The 23,502-nt window shown below is 45.9% G+C and overlaps 1 protein-coding gene across 3 annotated transcripts in view; it reads left to right on the forward strand.

Annotated features, from left to right (window-relative positions):
• WDR97 (WD repeat domain 97) overlaps positions 1-23,502 on the forward strand; it is a 684,776-nt gene that overhangs the window by 528,130 nt on the left and 133,144 nt on the right. For 2 of the 3 annotated variants that reach the window (XM_077271608.1, XM_077271610.1), the window contains exons 21-22: positions 15,550-15,715; positions 21,146-21,235. In XM_077271608.1, coding sequence (XP_077127723.1) covers positions 15,550-15,715; positions 21,146-21,235 — 256 coding nt within the window. The remainder of the gene's footprint in view (positions 1-15,549; positions 15,716-21,145; positions 21,236-23,502) is intronic. The other variant, XM_077271609.1, reaches the window with a different exon arrangement.

The raw sequence follows: 23,502 nt of genomic DNA on the forward strand, positions 1-23,502 counted from the left end.
GATCCGTGACGTAGGGGTGACGGTCACGGTGTGAATCGTGACAAATTGGTGGCAGCGGTGTGGATTCATGACAGACGCTGCGCTGGAAATGGTGAAGGACTTCCGGTTCATGGCGGGCACAGTGAGTGCATGAGGTACACCAAGATGGCCGCTGCCCCAGAACTACAGACTGCATTTCCGGGTCCCTGACAGCGCGCGCATGCGCAGAAAAAGAAAAGGAAAAAAAAAAACAGAAAAAAGAGCAGCGCTTCCTCAGTGACGCAGCCACAGGGGGAGGGACTGGTAATAGGCACCAAGTTTAAAAAAAGGTGGGTAAGGGAGCTCCTTGCTGCGTGCCGTCCCAAGATAATACCATGGAAGACAGCGACCAGCAGCTCCAGCCGCCGCCGCAGCAGCAGCAGCAGCACCACAACCAACGACCGAAACCGGATTTACAGAAAAAGCAAACTTTTGCTGACACCCGGAGTTCTCGGTCTAGTAGCCATTCCACACAGCGCAGCAAGAACTCCAGGGTGGTGAACCAGCTACCACCTATGGATCTCACACTGCAGGATCCTACCCTCCTCCAGAACCGGTACCTGTGGCTGCGTCAGATTGTTGAGTGATCTTCGTGAAAGTTCACCATTGTCATTGGGGTTCCCTCTTCTCCGTTTATCTTAGGCAAGGAAAAGAACGGGTAAAACAAAACACAGAAGCTGCCCCTTGTGTGAAAAAGCTTTACTGAAATCCTGGGATAAGAAGTTGTGTGACTCCTGTATAGGACGAGTCCTCTGTGAGGAAACCCCAATTTTTGCCTCTGAGTTACGATCCGTAATTAAGTCAGAGGTAGAAACTACGTTTACTTCCCTTAAAGGAGGAAGTAAAATTAAAAGAAAGGAACTTATTGCTTACCCTCACTCTTGATTCTTCCAGCCCCGAGAGTAGAGACTCAGATACACGGGACTCCTCCTTCTCCTCCTCGGATAATGAGAGTGGAGGTCGTCATTGCTTCCCCCTAGATGAAGTTGGCGCACTTGTAAAGGCAGTAAGGTTGGCTATGGGGGTGTTGGACCCTTGTCCTGACAAGAGGGTCCAAGATATAATGTTTGGAGGACTAAGTAAAAAAAAGCGTAAAGTTTTTCCCCTTAATGAAAACATCCAAGCGTTAATTAAAAAGGAGTGGGAAAAACCAGAGAGAAAGAATTCATCGGTCCCCTCTATAAAAAGAAAATATCCCTTTGAAGAGGAGGCTTCTACTTCATGGGATAAAGCCCCCAAACTCGACGTTGCGTTAGCTAAAGCCCCCCAAAAATTCGCACTACCCTTTGAGGACATGGGAACTCTGAAAGATCCTCTTGATAAAAGAGCAGATACCTTCCTTAAAGGGGCCTGAGAATCGGCAGGGGGATGTTTAAGACCAGCCATAGCAGCTGCTTGCACGTCATGATCCCTAATGTTTTGGGTTGACAGCTTAGAAAAACAGCTGAGGGATGGGGTGCCTAGAAATAAAGTATTAGAGTCTATCCCTATGATAAGAGAAGCAGAGGCGTTTTTGGCAGATTCATCGGCCGACTCAATTAAACTAGCATCTAAATCTGCAGCCCTTTCGAATGCGGCCCGGAGGACATTATGGCTAAAGAGTTGGCCAGGTGACCTACAAACTAAACAAAAGCTTTGTTCAATCCCATGTGAGGGCAAGTTTCTTTTTGGAAAGACTCTGGATGATATCTTGCAGAAAGCAGGTGACAAGAAAAAAGGGTTCCCTAACCTGGCCCCACCATTCACTAAACGGCCCTTTCGGAATAGGAAATGTTTTAGTAGAAGACCACAAAGAGAGCAGAGTAGATGGGATGAAGGGAAAAGAAGAGACAAGGGGTTCCTTTTTGGTAATTCCTCACGGGATAGGAAACCCCCCCAAGTGACAACTCTGTTGTGGATTCTGTTTGCGGGCTCCCTCTGGTGGTTACTGCTGGTACTGGGTGACTTTGGTGGGTTTTGGACCCGTTGAAGTGCTGAGGCACGAAACGATCGTTGTCCGCATTTTTTCTACACTCTCCCTGGCTGTTATTGTAATGTTGTCCGAATAAAGTTGTGACTTTTTACATACACGGGTAAGTGCACTTTTTTTATCTTTTCATGGACTGTTATGTATTACTTCGCAAGTCGCAACCCGTTGTATAAAAAGGATATAATATCGGCTCACTGATAAAGGGTGATAAAAATAACAGAGTCTAGCCTTACAAACAGCAGTGCGGAGGTCTATTGTTTCCTTTGTTCGTTTGAAGAGTCTTGCATATGCTTTCCCTCCAACTATCCTCATCCCAGCAGTTCTGCGAAAAGTCAGGGAGGACAGGTCCAGGCTCATCCTAATAGCCCCCTTCTAGCCCAAGAGAACCTGGTTCTCCTGGCTGAGGATGTTATCGGTCACCGATCCCTGGGTTCTTCCGGATCTTCCGGACCTCCTGTCACAGGGACCAGTGTTCCACCCTCAGTCAGAGAATCTCCACCTGACAGCGTGGAATTTGAGAGGTCACTATTGAAGGAAAGAGGGTTTTTGGACAAGTTAGTTTCTACACTAATGAAAAGTAGAAAGTTCGTGACCACAAAAATCTATGGCAAAACCTGGAAAAAAAATGTATCCACCTCCAGGGTAAGATTACAAGATGGGGTCCCAGTTGCTGAAATATTAGAATTTCTACAAAAGGGTTTAGATCTAGGCCTTTCAGTAAGTACATTAAAAGTACAGATAGCAGCCCTAGGAGCATTGTACTGTGAAAACATAGCAGCCAACCCTTGGGTAACCTGATTTGTCAGAGCAGCCGCAAGGTCTATACCAGTAACTATACATAGGTTACCAGCCTGGGATTTGAATTTAGTCCTGTCAGCTTTAACAGAGCCCCCCTTTGAGCCTATAGAATCAATACCCCTTAATATTCTATCACTTAAAACTGCCCTCCTGATAGCCCTAACATCGGCCCGCAGAATAAGTGATCTCCAAGCCCTGTCTGCAAACCCTCCCTTTACACAAATCCTGGATGATAAGGTTGTACTAAAAACAGACCCTGCCTATCTACCAAAAGTAGCGTCCATATTCCATAGGTCTCAGGAAATAATCCTTCCTTCCTTATGTCCAGACCCTAGAACAGTGATTTTCAACCAGTGTTCCGCGGCACACTAGTGTGCCGGGACACATGGTCGGGTGTGCCGTGGGGAAAGTTCCCCAAACTATGCTTTAACCCTTTCTACCCTTTCAATTTGCGCTGCCTGGCACAAGCATCTCAGTCAGTGCAGGGCCAGGCACACATAGGGGTTAAGGACACAGCCAGCGTGACATTGTGGGCCGAGAGTTCTCCTGCTCTACTCTCCTGGCTGCAAGCAGTGCTGAACTTATCAGGCACAGGCAGATTCCCGGAGCTGCTACCGGCACCTGAGTGAGTGCCATGCTATCATTATCGTTGTATGTTCTGACAGTCTACTCTGGGTGACCTGGGGCGGCCATGGGCTGGGCGGCTGCAGCTGACATATATATATATATACTACAGCAGCCGCCCAGCCCAGGCCCCCAGCACAGCCTGTATAGATACAGTGTATATAATATATATACAGGACAGGTGCTGGGGGCCTGGGCTGGGCGGCTGTTGAAGTATATACACTGCACAGTACCACTCCTCCTGTATATATACACTGCACATTACCACTCCTCCTGTATATATACACAGCACAGTACCACTCCTCCTGTCCTGTATATATACACTGCACATTACCACTCCTCCTGTATATATACACCACACAGTACCACTCCTCCTGTATATATACACTGCACAGTACCACTCCTCCTGTATATATACACTGCACAGTACCACTCCTCCTGTATATATACACTGCACAGTACCACTCCTCCTGTATATATACACCACACAGTACCTCTCCTCCTGTCCTGTATATATACACTGCACAGTACCACTCCTCCTGTATATATACACAGCACAGTACCTCTCCTCCTGTCCTGTATATATACACTGCACAGTACCACTCCTCCTGTATATATACACTGCACAGTACCACTCCTCCTGTCCTGTATATATACACTGCACAGTACCTCTCCTCCTGTATATATACACAGCACAGTACCTCTCCTCCTGTCCTGTATATATACACTGCACAGTACCACTCCTCCTGTATATATACACAGCACAGTACCTCTCCTCCTGTCCTGTATATATACACTGCACAGTACCACTCCTCCTGTATATATACACAGCACAGTACCTCTCCTCCTGTCCTGTATATATACACTGCACAGTACCACTCCTCCTGTATATATACACTGCACAGTACCACTCCTCCTGTCCTGTATATATACACTGCACAGTACCACTCCTCCTGTATATATACACTGCACAGTACCACTCCTCCTGTCCTGTATATATACACTGCACAGTACCTCTCCTCCTGTATATATACACTGCACATTACCACTCCTCCTGTATATATACACAGCACAGTACCACTCCTCCTGTATATATACACTGCACAGTACCTCTCCTCCTGTATATATACACAGCACAGTACCACTCCTCCTGTCCTGTATATGTACACTGCACAGTACCACTCCTCCTGTCCTGTATATATACACCACACAGTACCTCTCCTCCTGTATATATACACAGCACAGTACCACTCCTCCTGTCCTGTATATGTACACTGCACAGTACCACTCCTCCTGTCCTGTATATATACACTGCACAGTACCTCTCCTCCTGTATATATACACTGCACAGTACCACTCCTCCTGTATATATACACAGCACAGTACCACTCCTCCTGTATATATACACTGCACAGTACCACTCCTCCTGTCCTGTATATATACACTGCACAGTACCACTCCTCCTGTCCTGTATATATACACTGCACAGTACCACTCCTCCTGTCCTGTATATGTACACTGCACAGTAATACTCCTCCTGTCCTGTATATATACACTGCACAGTACCTCTCCCCTGTATATATACACTGCACAGTACCACTCCTCCTGTCCTGTATATGTACACTGCACAGTAATACTCCTCCTGTCCTGTATATATACACTGCACAGTACCTCTCCCCTGTATATATACACTGCACAGTACCACTCCTCCTGTATATATACACTGCACAGTACCTCTCCTCCTGTATATATACACTGCACAGTACCTCTCCCCTGTATATATACACTGCACAGTACCACTCCTTCTGTATATATACACTGCACAGTACCTCTCCTCCTGTATATATACACTGCACAGTACCTCTCCTCTTGTATATATACACTGCACAGTACCACTCCTCCTGTATATATACACTGCACAGTACCTCTCCTCCTGTCCTGTATATATACACTGCACAGTACCTCTCCCCTGTATATATACACTGCACAGTACCACTCCTCCTGTATATATACACTGCACAGTACCACTCCTCCTGTCCTGTATATATACACTGCACAGTACCTCTCCTCCTGTATATATACACCGCACAGTACCTCTCCTCCTGTATATATACACTGCACAGCACCTCTCCCCTGTATATATACACAGCACAGTACCTCTCCTCTGTATATATACACTGCACAGTACCGCTCCTCCTGTATATATACACTGCACAGTACCACTCCTGTATATATACACCGCACAGTACCTCTCCCCTGTATATATATACCACACAGTACCTCTCCTCCTGTATATATACACTGCACAGCACCTCTCCCCTGTATATATACACAGCACAGTACCTCTCCCCTGTATATATACACCGCACAGTACCTCTCCTCTGTATATATACACTGCACAGTACCACTCCAAGGAGTTCCCCATTCTGGCCAACAAAGCTATTTTGACATTGCTCCCATTTTCGACCACATATCTATGTGAGCTGGGCTTCTCAAGCTTGACTGCGATAAAAACTAAAAACAGGGAGAGACTGAGAACTGTTGAGGAAGAGCTTTGTGTGTGTCTTTCCACCATTCCTGCCAGGATATCCCTTTTGTGTTTATCGAAACAGGCCCAGGTTTCACACTGAGTGAGTATAAATACATTTAGAATCTATATTATTAACTATATGTAGAATATGTACTGTTTTAGTGTCATTTTGTGCCATTTTGGTTGGTGGTGTGCCCCGGGATTTTTTAAGTATAAAAAGTGTGCCGCGGCTCAAAAAAGGTTGAAAATCACTGCCCTAGAAAGAAGAAAGAAGAAAAGTTCCACACATTAGATGTGAGAAGGTGTCTAGTTCAGTATATAAATTCCACCCAGCAGCATAGGAAGGAAGGGTCTCTTTTTATCTGCTTCCAGGGACCCAGGAAAGGACTCAGAGCCTCTAAAGGCACTATAGCATGCTGGATAACAGACGCGATAGCCTTGGCATACTCATCCACTGGGAACGCCGTTCCAGAGGGACTGAAGGCCCACTCTACAAGGGCTATGATGACCTTCTGGGCCGAAAGGTCGGAGGTACCATTAGATCAAATCTGTAAGGCGGCCACTTGGTCTTCACCTTCAACCTTTTTTAGACACTACAGCTTAGACCTAGCCTCTTCATCTGACTTAACCTTCGGAAGAAGGGTTCTGCAGGCTGTGGTCCCTCCCTAAGCAATAATCTCTGCAATTCTCTCTGGTAGTGCTGTTATGGGCGACTGAGAAAAGCGTAGTTACTTACCGATAACAGTGTTTCTCAGAGCCCATGACAGCACCCGCTTATTCCCCCCCTCATCACGTGTGCGGTGAGCACATTCTTTTGTATGAAATGTGTTTTTTCTATATAGACACGGTGTTCACTTGTTAAGCAATATGATAAAATTGTAACCTGGAGGACCTCCGATGCTCTGTAAACAAAACTGATGCAGGGGAGACGTACCGCCCTTTTTATCCTGTAGGTTTCCTGTCCCTGAAGGGCGGATCCCCTCTCTGTGGTGCTGTCATGGGCTCTGAGAAATACCGTTATCGGTAAGTAACTATGTTTTTTCTTTTCCTCAAAATTGATTTTTATAGTCCCCAATTGTTTATTTTCACAAGGGTAATAGGAGAAATTGGACCCCAAAAGTTGTTGTCCAGTTTGTCCTGAGTACGCTGGTACCCCATATGTGGGGGTAAACCACGATTTGGGCACACGTCGGGGCTTGGAAGGGAAGTAGTGACGTTTTGAAATGCAGACTTTGATGGAATGGTCTGCGGGTGTCATGTTACGTTTGGAGAGCCCCTGATGTGCCTAAACAGTAGAAACCCCCGCAAATGACCCCATTTGGGAAAATAGATTCCCCAAGGAACTTATCTAGATGTGTGGTGAGCACTTTGAACTCCCAAGTGCTTCACAGAATTTTATAATGTAGAGCAGTGAAAATAAAAAATCATTTTTTCCCCACAAAAATAAATTTTTAGCCAATTTTTTATTTTCCCAAGGGTAACAGGAGAAATTAGACCCCCAACGTTCTTCTGCAATTTTTCCTGAGTACGCTTATGCCCCATATGTTTGGGTAAACCAATGTTTGGGCACACGTCGGGGCTTGGAAGGGAGGAAGCACCATTTGACTTTTTGAAACCAAGATTGGCTGGAATCAGTGGTGGCAACATGTCGCGTTTGGGACCCCCTGATGTGCCTAAACAGTGGAAACACCTCAATCCTAACTCCAACACTAACCCCAACACACCCCTAACCCTAATCTTAACCCTAATTCCAACCCTAACTCTAATTCCAACCATAACCCTAAGGCTATGTGCCCACGTTGCGGATTTGTGTGCAGATTTTTCCGCACCTTTTTTGAAAAATCACTGCATTTTACCTACGGATTTCCTGAGGTTTTACACCTGCGGATTCCTATTGAGGAGCAGGTGTAAAACGCTGCGGAATCCGCAAAAGAATGGACATGCTGCGGAAAATACAACTCAGCGTTTCCACGCTGTATTTTCCGCACCATGGGCACAGCGGATTTGGTTTTCCATAGGTTTACATGGTATTGTACAACTCATGGAAAACTGCTGTGAATCCGCAGCGGCCAATCCGCTGCGGATCCGCAGCCAAATCCGCACCGTGTGCACATACCCTAATTCCAACCCTAACCCTAATTCTAACCCTAACCCTAGTTCTAACCCTAACCCTAGTTCTAACCCTAACCCTAGTTCTAACCCTAACCCTAGTGGAAAAATAAAAATAAAAATATTTTCTTTATTTTATGCTGCTCTCTACCTATGGGGGTGATAAAGGGGGGGCTATTTACTATTTTTTGTATTTTGATCACTGTGATAAAACCTATCACAGTGATCAAAATGAATGAACGAATCTGCTGGCCGGCAGATTCGGCGGGCACACTGCGCATGTGCCCGCCATTTTGGAACATGGCGGCGCCCATGCTACAAGCCGGACGGACACCGGGAGGGACTCCGGAGGTATGGGGGGGGGGTGGGATCGGACAGCGGAAGAGGGCGCCTGAAAGGACGGGGGGGCGGAGGGGAGAGGATGGCGCGGAGGACATAACGGTGGGGAAGGAAAGACTGATGGCAGCAGATTGCAAATTTGCAAATGGCACAGCAGCAGTCAGCCATGGGCCATACATGAGGTATCAGGGTCTGGCCCAGCATTTAGATCTTGAAATTGAAGTTTCAATGAGGACCTGGTGGTTGAGGGAGCGGTGTAAGCCTTCTTAGCTGGGAGATCTGATACCTCATGCAACACCTCCAATTTGTTTTTTATTCCAGCCGCACTCTGATGGTACAAACATCAGTTTCATACAGTAATATTGATAGAAAAATGTAAGGAAAGTAACACAGGTTGGTGACTGAAAGTGAGTGCAGGCCTGCCTGTCTGTGAGCCCTACTTACACGGGCAGCACGCAAGAAGTAGACCCAACTTGGAGTCTCCACATTTCAACAAATCATTGTCACACCCCACTAAAGTGGCATCCATTTCCCCAGAGTAGAAACAGTATAATAGACCTCTGACCCCTTCCATCACAGGCAGCCCACCAGATGGAGAGCCAACTTTGAGTCTCCAAATTTTAAAAAAAGTTTGTAACATGAGCGTCAGTTGCAACAGCAGGCACAGAAGACACCGCAATGGTGTCACAGACTGCAATAATGCAAGATCAATCCGTGACACTTAAAACGACACCATCGCCTAGTCTGCCAAGTCTGCGACTTGGTTGCAAAAGCAATTGGAGATCTACAACTTGTTTATTTTGATGAAATTTAGGTGGTCTACACCTTCAGGGGACAGCCGGATGCGCTTAACCGTCAGGAAACCACCAGCAGTGCTGAAGACATGTTCTGAGAGAATGCAGCTGCCAGGCATGAGAAAATCTCCAAGGCGCCACAGGCGAGCTCAGACCACTCTTCCATTTTTGAAGGTCAAAAGGCAAAAGGGTACAAACCCCCCTGATGGCATTGATATTGAGCTCCATATACTCCTGCACCATCCTCGCTAGTTATTCACAACATGTCAAATTTGTACTCTGTTCTGCTGGTGCACGGGCTGGTCTAAAAAATGTATGAAATGTCTCACAGACATTGCTTCTGCCACTTACACTGCTGCTGCTGCTGCTGCTAATGTTTTTGCGGTGATGCCTTGACTTTCCCGGGGTTGGAAGTCTAGAACTGCGAAGCACACTGTGTGCCTCCCTGCTGTCTTGGGGAAAACCACTATAAAGATTATCTACAAGCGCGTTTCTATACTCCAGCATTTGCGCGTCCCTCTCCGGGGAGAAGCATCTGGCTAAATTTACTCTTGTACAGTGGATCTAACAGAGTGGCAACCCAGTAGTCAGCACTGATTCTAACCCTAAGAACACGGGCGTTGTGTTGGAGATACTGTAGTTCAGCAACAAGGCGCTCATGTGTCGAGCCCTTCCATGAGGTCCAAATCCATGGTGTGTTGTTGGTGGGGTAACACTCAAGGTTGCTTCCTCCATTCCCTCCCGACCACCATGGACAACAGAGAGGGGATCATTAACCTCTTCATCTCCTGACTGTGTGCGTCCACACAGTTTTTGCATAATCTACTTCGATGCTGGAAGAGCGATTTCACACAGGGCAGGATCCTATCTAGCTGACATGTTCACTTGCAGCACTAGCGCAGGAGCGGCCTCTTTGCGCTGTTACACTGAGAAAATGGCACCAGCAAAACAGGATGTCTGCTTTTATATAGAGAAGGACATGTGACTTCGGCAGCCAATCACAGAAGACCTTGTGTCATGACCTTGTGGGTGGTTTCTGTGGCCTGATTGGTTGCTGGAATCTACACACATTCAGTTATTACAAAAAAAATAAAAAATGACAGTCTGCAGCTCCTCAGACCTAGACAAACCCCTCCCCTCATAAAACACGTCACCCCCCGCTCATCATACAGAACCAAGGTCACGAATCCGAATGTGCTACGTTCATGCTGAGTTTGAGATCAGCGAATGTTTTCCGAAAAGTTCGCTCATCTCTACTTTTAACTCCCCCTTTACAGCCTCTGAGTCTTTTTAAAAATGCCCGGTGATTGTAGCAGGTTCATCCAATCTGGGTGCAGACGAGATGCCGCCCTGATGGGTGAATCGGCAGGGTATGCGTACCTTGGCATTGCAACCCTCCTTGCGCACAGGAGGCAGCTTTTTGTTGGGAGTGTTGCATAGATCAAAGGTTGGTAGAGGAATCGTGTTAGAACTTGAGTAAGGCTACTTTCACACTAGCGTTGTTGGCTGTACGTCGCAATGCTTCGTTTAGGAGAAAAAACGCATCCTGCAAAGTTGTCTGCAGGATGCGTTTTTTCCCCCATAGACTAACATTAGCGACGCATTGCGACGTATGGCCACATGTCGCAACCGTCGTGCGATGGTTGTGTCGTGTTTTGGCGGACCATCGGCACAAAAAAAGTTACATGTAACATTTTTTTGTGCGTTGAGTCCGCCATTTTCGACCACGCATGCACGGCCGAAACTCCGCCCCCTCCTCCCCGGACCTTACAATGGGGCAGCAGAAACGTCGTAAGACTGCTTCCGCTGCCCACATCGGGCATTATTTTCACAACGCACGTCGGCACATCGGGCCGACGCTAGTGTGAAAGCAGCCTAAGATTCAAGATACAAATTGGGTTGTTATAGCAGGAACCTGGATTGCTGCCAACCTCATGGAAAATGAAAGGTTTTGCTGTAATATTGATTTACTTAACAATAGAGATTCTTGGAAGTATTTTTAAGGAGGTAATATAAGATTTCAGGGATTGAGGAGCACAATGAAATACTTCCAGTGAGCTCGGTTGGAGCCAACAGCCAATTGGTGAGTTCAATCCTTTGTCGCCGCTTTCCAGTGGGTTTGTGATAATCTGTCCAGTGACGTCCGGGACATTCTTTAGAGATCAATTTAATCCAATTTGTGTCAGAATATAGTTGACGTCCAGCTCTTGTGAGGGCTTGAAGGTGTAGACGTCGAAATTATGATATTGAATTCTTCTATAGTTTTTTTTTTGAAGAATGGTGTAGATATCCAGAAAAATCGTATTATTATTATTATTATTATTATTATTATTTATATAGCACCATTAATTCCATGGTGCTGTACATGAGAAAAGGGTTACATACAGGGTTATAGATATCGTTTACAGTAAACAGGTTTACAGTTTACAGTTCACTCACCGCCCTTGCATAAACTCTTTAAAGTCCATCCATATCGGCCCCTCTGTCCTTGCCTCTCCTATGTATAGCACTCATGCTCTGTTCACATTGCTTAACAGCGCAGATCCATTCAGTCCCACCATCCAACACAAGAGACGCTCTCACAAATCACTTAACCATCTGCTCACTCTTTCTATCCTCCTTCTCCTAGTCGCTGGAGACATCTCTCCAAACCCCGGCCCGCCATGTTATAGCCAGTCAAACCTCCCAACTGCTACACCCAGAAACCCCTCTAACCTTATTAATATTCCATGCATGCCTTCTGTCTCTTTCAATTGTGCCCTTTGGAATTCTCGCTCTGTGTGTAATAAACTGTCCTTCATTCATGACTTCTTCCTTTCTAATTCTCTTAATCTCATGGCTCTTACTGAAACCTGGATCCAGCAGTCAGACACAACCGCTGCTGCTGCTCTCTCCTATGGTGGACTACACTTTTCTCATACCCCAAGATCAGACAACAGAGCAGGTGGAGGCGTTGGTCTGCTCCTTTCACCCAAATGTACCTTCCAAGTTATCCCCCAAGTACCTCACTTGTATTCCCTTCCTTTGAGGTCCATGCTGTCAGACTCTACATCCCCTTCTCCATGCGAGTGGCGGTGGTGTATCGTCCTCCTGGCCCCTCTCATCAGTTCCTGGATCATTTTGCCACCTGGCTTCCACACTTTCTCTCCTGTGACACCCCCACCCTTATCATGGGTGATTTCAACATCCCCATTGGTTCTCCCCTCTCCCCATCTGCTTCTCACCTTTTATCTCTAACCTCCTCTTTCGGCCTCTCGCAGCATACTAACTCTCCAACGCATGAAGATGGAAACTCCCTCGACTTGGTCTTCTCCCGGCTTTGCTCAGTGGATGATTTCACAAACTCCCCTCTCCCGCTCTCTGACCACAACCTTCTTTCATTCTCTATCAAGAACTGCCATCCCGCTCAGGTCACCCCCACTTTCCACACTTACAGAAACATACAGGCCATTTACACAAAGAAACTTATGAAGAACTTGCAGTCCTCATTGGCCCCAATCTCCTCCATCTCATGTCCTGATTCTGCTCTGAAGCATTACAATGAAACCCTGCAAAGTGCCCTGGATGAAGCTGCTCCTCCTATACATAGAGCAACTCGACACAGACGGCGACAACCGTGGCACACGCTGCAAACACGTTTCCTGCAGCGGTGCTCCAGGTGCGCCGAACGTCTGTGGAGAAAATCTAATCTACCCGAAGATTTCATCCATTATAAGTTCATGCTAAAAACATACAACTCTGCCCTTCACCTCTCCAAACAAACCTATTTCAACACCCTCATCACCTCACTGTCCAATAACCCTAAACGTCTCTTTGACACTTTCCAGTCCCTACTCAACCCAAGAGAGCAGGCCCCAACCACAGATCTCCGCGCTGACGATCTGGCCAATTACTTCAAAGAAAAAATTGACCACATTCGACAGGAAATCATCTCCCAATCTCTTCATACCAGGCACTGTCCTCCCTCCCCCACTGCATCTAGTTCACTCTCTGACTTTGAACCAGTTACAGAAGAAGAAGTAAGCAGGCTCCTTGCATCTTCTCGCCCGACCACTTGCACCAGTGACCCCATTCCGTCACATCTCCTCCAGTCCCTTTCCCCGGCTGTCACCTCTCACATTACAAAAATATTCAACCTTTCCCTCACTTCCGGTATTTTTCTCTCCTCATTTAAGCATGCCATCATACATCCATTACTTAAAAAACCCTCCCTCGACCAAAACTGTGCCACTAATTATAGACCTGTCTCTAATCTTCCCTTCATCTCTAAACTCCTGGAATGCCTGGTCCACTCCAGTCTTACCCGCTATCTCTCAGATAACTCTCTTCTCGACCCTCTTCAATCTGGCTTCCGCTCTTTACACTCTACTGAAACTGCCCTCACTAAAGTCTCTAATGACCTACTAACAGCTAAATCTAATGGTCACTACTCCATGCTAATTCTCTTGGATCTTTCTGCAGCATTCGACACTGTGGATCATCAGCTCCTCTTCACTATGCTCCGCTCCATCGGCCTCAAGGACACCGTTCTCTCCTGGTTCTCCTCCTATCTCTCTGACCGATCCTTCACTGTATGTTTTGCTGGTTCCTCCTCCTCTCCCCTTCCCCTTACTGTTGGGGTTCGTCAAGGATCAGTCCTAGGCCCCCTCCTCTTCTCTTTGTATACTGCCCCTATTGGACAAACAATCAGTAGATTTGGTTTCCAGTACCATCTTTATGCTGACGACACCCAATTATACACCTCTTCTCCTGCTTTCACTCCGACCTTCGTAGAAAACACCAGTGATTGTCTTACCGCTGTCTCTAACATCATGTCCTCCCTCTATCTGAAACTGAACCTGTCAAAAACTGAACTCCTCGTGTTCTCTCCCTCTACTAACCTACCTTTGCCTGACATTGCCATCTCCGTGTGCGGTTCCACCATTACTCCCAAGCAACATGCCCGCTGCCTTGGGGTCATCCTTGATTCCGAGCTTTCATTCACCCCCCACATCCGATCACTGGCTCGCTCTTATTATCTGCATCTCAAAAATATTTCTAGAATTCGCCCTTTTCTTACTTTCGCCTCTGCAAAAACTCTTACTGTCTCACTTATTCATTCTTGTCTGGACTATTGTAACTCTCTACTAATCGGCCTCCCTCTTACCAAACTCTCCCCGCTCCAATCTGTCCTGAATGCTGCTGCCAGGATCATATTCCTCACCAACCGTTACACCGATGCCTCTACCTTGTGCCAGTCATTACACTGGCTACCCATCCACTCCAGAATCCAGTACAAAACTACTACCCTCATCCACAAAGCACTCCATGGCTCAGCACCACCCTACATCTCCTCTCTGGTCTCAGTCTACCAACCTACCCGTGCCCTCCGCTCTGCTAATGACCTCAGGTTAGCATCCTCAATAATCAGAACCTCCCACTCCCGTCTCCAAGACTTTACACGTGCTGCGCCGATTCTTTGGAATGCACTACCTAGGTTAATACGATTAATCCCCAATCCCCACAGTTTTAAGCGTGCCCTAAAAACGCATTTGTTCAGGCTGGCCTACCACCTCAACGCATTAACCTAACTATCCCTATGTGGCCTAATAAAAAATAAATAAATAAATAAATTTAAAAAAAAAAACACATTATCAGGTTCCTCGCATCACGTTCTCATACACTTTATGCAGTTAATAGCCTCTGTGTCTGTACTGTTACATACTTAGGCAGTTAACTGGTTCATGCAGCTTTACATGAACACCCGAGCCTTACACTATGGCTGGTCCAAATAACTAAAGCAATTGTTACCATCCACCTCTCGTGTCTCCCCTTTTCCTCATAGTTTGTAGCTTGCGAGCAGCAGGGCCCTCATTCCTCCTGGTATCTGTTTTGAACTGTGATTTCTGTTATGCTGTAATGTCTATTGTCTGTACAAGTCCCCTCTATAAGTTGTAAAGCGCTGCGGAATATGTTGGCGCTATATAAATAAAAATTATTATTATTACAGTGACAGACTGGTACAGAGGGGAGAGGACCCTGTCCTTGCGGACTTACATTCTATGGGATAGTGGGGATCTTGCTGTTCATTGGAGAGTTATGTAGCAGGGAAGTCAGTGGCTGCCATCTTGGCTCCCATCTGTACTTCTATTCCAAAGGGAAACATGAGATCAAGGCCCTAAAAAGACTCCTGGTGCACCTCCAGGTAGGACGTGCAGTTCTGTTGAATGGAAGTGCGCCGGGAGTGTTTTTAGGGTCTTCATCTCATGCTTTGCTTTGGAAGAGCAGTGTGCCATACAGATAGATGGGTCTCCAATTGTAGAGGTTAGGCACTGAATATCTCCGCAGCTGTAACATCTTGCTTAGCTGTCTCCATCTTGTACCTACAGGGGGAGGTTCTTTGCTCTCTTCAATGAATTTGGTGTTCATGACCCCCATGGATTTCTTGCTAAGAAGTGCAGCTCCTGGGACAGTTGGGATGAGACTGGAAATGGCAGAGAAGGTCTGAAGAAAATCTGTGAGGACTGGTTGTGTCTATGGACTTTTCGCTTGATGGTAAGCAGGTATTCTGCCTTGTGTAGTACTCCTGATAAACAAAATAAAAACAGAACAGCAAGTTTTTGTATTTGCTGTGTGATGGTGAGGATTTCTGGAACAAATGGCTTCATGACAAGTACTACGGGACAAGACCAACTGATGGCGAAAATTGCACCAAATTATTAAGGACATGGTGATGAGTACAGGACAAGGAGCATTGTAGGGCTGTACAGTGTGATAAGTAATTATTAATAACTAGATGGTGGCCCGATTCTAACGTATCGGGTATTCTAGAATATGCAGGTAGTATATAGCACAGGCTACGTACTATATTGCACAGTGACGTAGTACCGACATAGTATATAACAGAGCTACGTAGCATGTAACACAGCGTATGTAGTATATAGCAGAGCTACGTAGTATATAACACAGCCACATAGTATATAACATAGCCACATAGTGCATTGTACAGCTACGTAGAGGATTGCACAGGCACGTAGTATATTGGTCAGTCACGTAGTATATAGCAGAGCCACGTAGTATATTGCACAGGCACGTAGTATATTGCACAGGCACGTAGTATATTGCACTGCCACGTAGTATATAACAGTCACGTAGTGTATTGCACAGCTATGTAGTATATTGGTCAGCGACGTAGTATATAGCAGAGCCACGTAGTATATAACATAGCCACGTAGCATATTGTAGAGGCACGTAGTATATTGCATAGCTACGTAGTATATTGCACAGCCACGTAGTATATAACACAGAGCACGTAGTATATTGCACAGCCACGTAGTATATAACACAGCCACGTAGTATATAGCACAGCCCACGTAGTATATAGCACAGCCACGTAGTATATTGCACAGCTACATAGTATATAACACAGAGCATGCAGTATATTGCACAGCCACGTAGTATATTGGACAGTCACGTTGTATATTGCACAGTCACGTTGTATATTGCACAGTCACGTTGTATATAGCACAGAGATGTAGTATATAACAGAGCCCACGCAGTATGTAACACAGCCCACGTAGTATATAGCAATGTGGGCACTATATGCGTGGTTAAAAAAGACGTAAAATAAAAAATAAACATATACTCACCTTCCGAAGGCCCCTTGAAGTCCTGGTGTCTGTGTGCGGTGCACGTGGCAGCTTCCGGTCCCAGGGTTGGTATGAGCAAAGGACCTGTGATGACGTCGCGGTCACATGACCGTGACGTCATGGCAGGTCCTTCTCGCATAGCATCCTTGGCACTGGAACCTGCCGCTTGCACTGCCGAGGACAGCATGCGACGTCGGAGGGTGAGAATAACCTTTTTTTATTATTATTATTTGTATCATTAGATCTTTTTACTATTGATGCTGCATACGCAGCATCAATAGTAAAAAGTTGGTCACACAGGGTTAATAGCTGCGTTAACCGAGTGGGTTACACCGCGGCATAACGTGGTCCGTTACTGCTGCCATTAACCCTGTGTGAGGGCTGACTGGAGGGGATTATGGAGCGGGCACTGACTGTGGGGAGGAAGGAGCGGCCATTTTGCCGCCGGACTGTGTCCATCGCTGATTGGTCGCGGCTGTTTTGCCGCGACCAATCAGTGACTTGGGATTTCTGTTACAGACAAACAGACAGACAGACGGAAGTGACCCTTAGACAATTATATAGTAGATAATAATTTTATTTGTATAGTACCAACATATTCGGCAGATACCTACAATTAAGCGGGCACATAGACAGTCAATAAAAACATTAGAATAACACAGAGGTCATCAGTTACAGGAGGAGTGAGGGTCCTGCTCCGAGGTACAATCTATGAGAACTAGGGGGACACAGAAGGTTACCAGAGCTCGTCATGTACAGTCCAGCCATCATAATAATAAATGGAGGAGCCATAGAACGCTGCATGACCCGTCACCAGCCAGTATGATGAGGGCAGTGACACAACTAGAGTCCGATGGACCTGGGCGCTAACCTGCATGTGGGTTAGATTATGGACCCTTGTAACGTTCTAGTTCCTATAAAGACATACAAGTTTGCTGCCCATGTAATAATGTCCCCTGTCTTGGCCCCTTTCAGTAATTTCCCCCATAATAGCCCCCTTCCTGGTATAATGTGCCCCATCCTGGACCCTTTCCTATAATAATGTCCCCCATCATGACCCCTTCCTGGAAAAATTTCCCCTATTATGGGCCCCTTCTTGTAATAATGTCAACCATCCTTGCTCCTTCCTGGTATAATGATCACTATCCTGGGCCTCTTCCAGTAATAATTTTCCCCATCATGGGTCTTTTCCTGGAACAATATTCCTCCGTTATCAACCCATTCCAGTAATAATGTCTTTCATAATGGGCTCTTCCTGGTATAATGTCCCCCATCCTGGCCCTTTCCTGATATAATATCCTTCAGTCTGACATTCTTCTCCAACACTTTATTATTTTATTTCAAATAAACAACTCATACCCTGCTCCACTCCCATGACACATGGTATCCTCTTCTATAGCCTGCGCAGAGACTGGCAGTTGACTTCGGCGTGCCCGCCATGGGCAATGTTTGCCGCCACTGCCTTGCCCTGCATTTTCTCTGCTGCAATGCATATCTGATGTACAGTACAGACCAAAAGTTTGGACACACCTTCTCATTTAAAGGGAACCTGTCACCCCCAAAATCGATGGTGAGGTAAGGCCACCGGCATCAGGGGCTTATCTACAGCATTCTGTAATGCATTCTGTAATGCTGTAGATAAGCCCCCAATGTTACCTGAAAGAGGAGAAAAAGGCGTTAGATTATACTCACCCAGGGGCGGTCCGGTCCGAAGGGTGTCTCCGGTTCGCTCCGGCGCCTCCCATCTTCATTCCATGACGCCCTCTTCTGGTCTTCACGCCGCGGCTCCGGCACAGGCGTACTTTATCTCCCTGTTGAGGGCAGAGTAAAGTACTGCAGTGCGCAGGCGCCGGAAAGGTCAGAGAGGCCCGGCGCCTGCGCACTACAGTACTTTGCTCTGCCCTCAACAGGGAGATAAAGTACGCCTGTGCCGGAGCCGCAGCGTGAAGACCAGAAGAGGACGTCATGGAATGAAGATAGGAGGCGCCGGAGCGAACCGGAGACACCCTTCGGACCGGACCGCCCCTGGGTGAGTATAATCTAATGTCTTTTTCTCCTCTTTCAGGTAACATCGGGGTCTTATCTACAGCATTACAGAATGCATTACAGAATGCTGTAGATAAGCCCCTGATGCCGGTGGGCTTACCTCATCATCACTTTTGGGGGTGACAGGTTCCCTTTAAAGATTTTTCTGTATTTTCATGACTATGAAAATTGTACATTCACAATGAAGGCATGAAAACTATGAATTAACACATGTGGAATTATATACTTAACAAAAAAGTGTGAAACAACTGAAAATATGTCTTATATTCTAGGTTCTTCAAAGTAGCCACCTTTTGCCTTGATGGCTGCTTTGCACACTCTTGGCATTCTCTTGATGAGCTTCCAGAGGTAGTCACCGGGAATGGTTTTCACTTCACAGGTGTGCCCTCTCAGGTTTAATAAGTGGGATTTCTTGCCTTATAAATGGGGTTGGGACCATCAGTTGTGCTGTGCAGAAGTCTGGTGGATACACAGCTGATAGTCCTACTGAATAGACTGTTAGAATTTGTATTATGGCAAGAAAAAAGCAGCTAAGTAAAGAAAAACGAGTGGCCATCATTACTTTAAGAATTGAAGGTCAGTCAGTCCGAAAAATTGGGAAAACTTTGAAAGTGTCCCCAAGTGCAGTGGCAAAAACCATCAAGTGCTACAAAGGAACTGGCTCACATGAGGACCGCCCCAGGAAAGGAAGACCAAGAGTCACCTCTGCTTCTGAGGATAAGTTTATCCCGAGTCACCAGCCTCAGAAATCGCAGGTTAACAGCAGCTCAGATTAGAGACCAGGTCAATGCCACACAGAGTTCTAGCAGCAGACACATCTCTACAACAACTGTTAAGAGGAGACTTTGTGCACCAGGCCCTCATGGTAAAATAGCTGCTAGGAAACCACTGCTAAGGACAGGCAACAAGCAGAAGAGACTTGTTTGGCCTAAAGAACACATGGAACACATGGCTGGTCCAAATAACTAAAGCAATTGTTACCATCCACCTCTCGTGTCTCCCCTTTTCCTCATAGGTTGTAAGCTTGCGAGCAGCAGGGCCCTCATTCCTCCTGGTATCTGTTTTGAACTGTGATTTCTGTTATGCTGTAATGTCTATTGTCTGTACAAGTCCCCTCTATAACTTGTAAAGCGCTGCGGAATATGAGTCCAAATTTGAGATCTTTGGTTCCAACCACCGTGTCTTTATGCGACACAGAAAAGGTGAACGGATGGACTCTACATGCTTGGTTCCCACCGTGAAGCATGGAGGAGGAGGTGTGATGGTGTGCGGGTGCTTTACTGGTGACACTGTTGGGGATTTATTAAAAATTGAAGGCATACTGAACCAGCATGGCTACCACAGCATCTTGCAGCGGCATGCTATTCCATCCGGTTTGCGTTTAGTTGGACCATCATTTATTTTTCAACAGGACAATGACCCCAAACACACCTCCAGGCTGTGTAAGGGCTATTTGACCAAGAAGGAGAGTGATGGGGTGCTACACCAGATGACCTGGCCTCCAGTCACCAGACCTGAACCCAATCGAGATGGTTTGGGGTGAGCTGGACCGCAGAGTGAAGGCAAAAGGGCCAACAAGTGCTAAGCATCTCTGGGAACTCCTTCAAGATTGTTGAAGACCATTCCTGGTGACTACCTCTTGAAGCTCATCAAGAGAATGCCAAGAGTGTGCAAAGCAGCCATCAAAGCAAAAGGTGGCTACTTTGAAGAACTTAGAATATAAGACATAATTTCAGTTGTTTCACACTTTTTTGTTAAGTATATAATTCCACATGTGTTAGTTCATAGTTTTGATGCCTTCAGTGTGAATGTACAATTTTCATAGTCATGAAAATACAGAAAAATCTTTAAATGAGAAGGTGTGTCCAAACTTTTGATCTGTACTGTATATTTGGCTGATAATATTTGAATCTGTTTATATAAATAACAATTCATGATTTTATTGGGATTTTGCACTTCCTTTTTTTTCGGTTCCATGGTATTTTGAAAGTGTTACCTACCTTTTATCTAAGTCAGGAGTCTCAAACTGTATTCCTCGAGGGCCGCAAACTGTGTGTGTCTTCAAGATTTTCTTAGGATTGCACAAGGTGCTGGAATCATTATCTGTGCAGGTGATTAAATTATCACCTGTGCAATACAAGGAAATCCGAAAAACATGACCTGTTTGCGGCCCTTGAGGAATGCAGTTTGAGAGCTCTGATCTAAGTGGTCATTTGTTTTGGGATATTCTATGTAGAATACCCAGCACATACAGCCCGACTATATGATGCCCTCCATGCTTTACCCTTAGGACCAACTCCATGCAGAGACCGCCTGTAATAAGGAGCCAAAGACATCACATGGAGGAAAGAACATGAACTATCATCCAGGGTGGAGTGTGGTGAGATCTGTAGATATGAGCAAACATCTGATAATGCACATACAGGAGCTTCTCACTAAATGAGAATATCATCAAAAAGTGAATTTATTTCAGTTCTTCAATACAAAAAGTGAACCTCATATATTACATAGTCATTACACACAGAGTGATCTATTTCTCATGTTTATTTCTGTTAATGTTGATGATTGTTGCTTACAGCCAATGAAAACCCAACACTCATTATCTCTGTAAATTAGAATACTTTATAACACCAGCTTGAAAAGTGATTGTAAAATCCAAAATGTTGGCCTACCGAAATGTATGATCAGTAAATGCCCTCAATACTTGGTCGCGGCTCCTTTTGCCTCAGTTACTGCATCAATGCGGCGTGGCATGGAGGCGATCAGCCTGTGGCACTGCTGAGGGCTTATGGAAGCCCAGGTTGCTTTGATAGCAGCCTTCAGCTCGTCTGCATTGTTGGGTCTGGTGTCTCGTCTTCCTCCTGACAATACTCCATAGATTCTCTATGGGGTTAAGGTCAGGGGAGTTTGCTGCCAATCAAGCCCAGTGATACTGTTGTTTGTAAACCAGGTATTGGTACTTTTGGCAGTGTGGACAGGGGCCAAGTCCTGCTGGAGAATGACATTTCCATCTCGAAAAAACTTGTCGGCAGAGGGAAGCATGAAGTGCTCTAAAATGTCCTCGTTGACGCTGCGCTGACTTTGGTTTTGATAAATCACAGTGGACCTACACCAGCAGATGACATGGCTCCCCAAACCATCACTGATTGTGGAGACTTCACACTAGACCTCCAGCAGCTTGGATTGTGGCCTCCACTCTTCCTCCAGACTCTGGGACCTTGGACCACTGACAACAGTCCGGTTCTTCTTCTCCTTGGCCCAGGAAAGACGCTTCTGGCTTTGTCTATTGGTCATGAGTGGCTGACACAAGGAATGTGACACTTGTAGCCCATGTAGACGTTTGTGTGTGGTGAAGCAATGACTCCAGCAGCAGTCCACTCCTTCTGAATCTCCCCCACATTACTGAATGGCCTTTTCTTAACAATCCTTTCAAGGCTGCGGTTATCCCGGTTGCTTGTGCACCTTTTTCTACCACACGTTTTCCTTCCACTCCACTTTCCATTAATATTCTTGGATACAGCACTGTGTGAACAGCCGGCTTCTTCAGTAATGACCTTTTGTGGCTTCCCCTCCTTGTGGAGTGTGTCAGTGACGCCGTCTGGACATCTGTCAGTCAGCAGTCTTCTCCATGATTGTGGAGCTACTGAAACAGACTATGGGACCTTTATAAATGCTTAGGAAGCCTTTGCATATTTTTTAAATTAATTTTTCTAATTAATTTACTGAGATAATGACTTTGGGGTTTTCATTGGCTGTAAGCCATAATCATCAACATTAACAGAAATAGACAAGTGAAATAAATCCCTCTGTGTGTAATGACTCTATAGAATATATGCGTTTCACTTTTTGTATTGAAGAACTCAGATAAATTCACTATTTGGTGTTATTCTAATTTTGTGAGAAGCACCTGTATCTATTAGTGTTGAGCATTCCGATACTGCAATATCTGGTATCGACCGATATTCGCGGTATCGGAGTTCCGATACTGAGTTCCGATACTTTTAGTATATCGAATACCAGAATCGGAAGTTCCCATAATGCAATGGGCCCTTTTTTATTTTATTCAGCCAATGAGGATCCGAAGAAGTGTGGGCACATCCTGTTATGCATGTTAGGCATGTTAACTAATGGCATGGCTGTGATTGGCTGCTGAAATGATGTTATGATGCACTATGAAAGCCGCCGCCGCCATTTTGGGTTCACTCTGCTGTGAATTCAGTTAGGGACAGGACGCTGCTGTTCTGAGGGACAGTTTGAGCTAGCGATTTGCTTTATTTTGCTTTACCCAGGCTACTTTATCAACCGCTGTAGCTTTCTTTTGCCTTGCAGCGCTGTTCACGGCTGTCTGCGAGGTCTCTGTGTGTGAGTCCAGCTCACGCTGTATTCTGGTCTGCAGCCACATCTGGTTGTAGTCCGCTCAGCGTGCATCACTGCCTCATACTGTTCCATTGTCCTTTTTTGCATTAGTGCTGCTGCACATTTTTCCTGAATTCTCCTATTAGTGTGGTTCCATCCGTATCTAGCTAGATTGCATGCAAACACTATATAGGAGTAGATAGAGGAGCTTTTCTGCAGCCTTGCAGCGCTGTTCACGGCTGTCTGCGAGGTCTCTGTGTGTGAGTGCAGCTCACGCTGTAGTGTGTTCTG

The sequence above is a fragment of the Ranitomeya variabilis genome, chromosome 6 (genome assembly GCF_051348905.1).
Source record: "Ranitomeya variabilis isolate aRanVar5 chromosome 6, aRanVar5.hap1, whole genome shotgun sequence".
In the NCBI taxonomy this organism is placed as follows: domain Eukaryota; kingdom Metazoa; phylum Chordata; class Amphibia; order Anura; family Dendrobatidae; genus Ranitomeya; species Ranitomeya variabilis.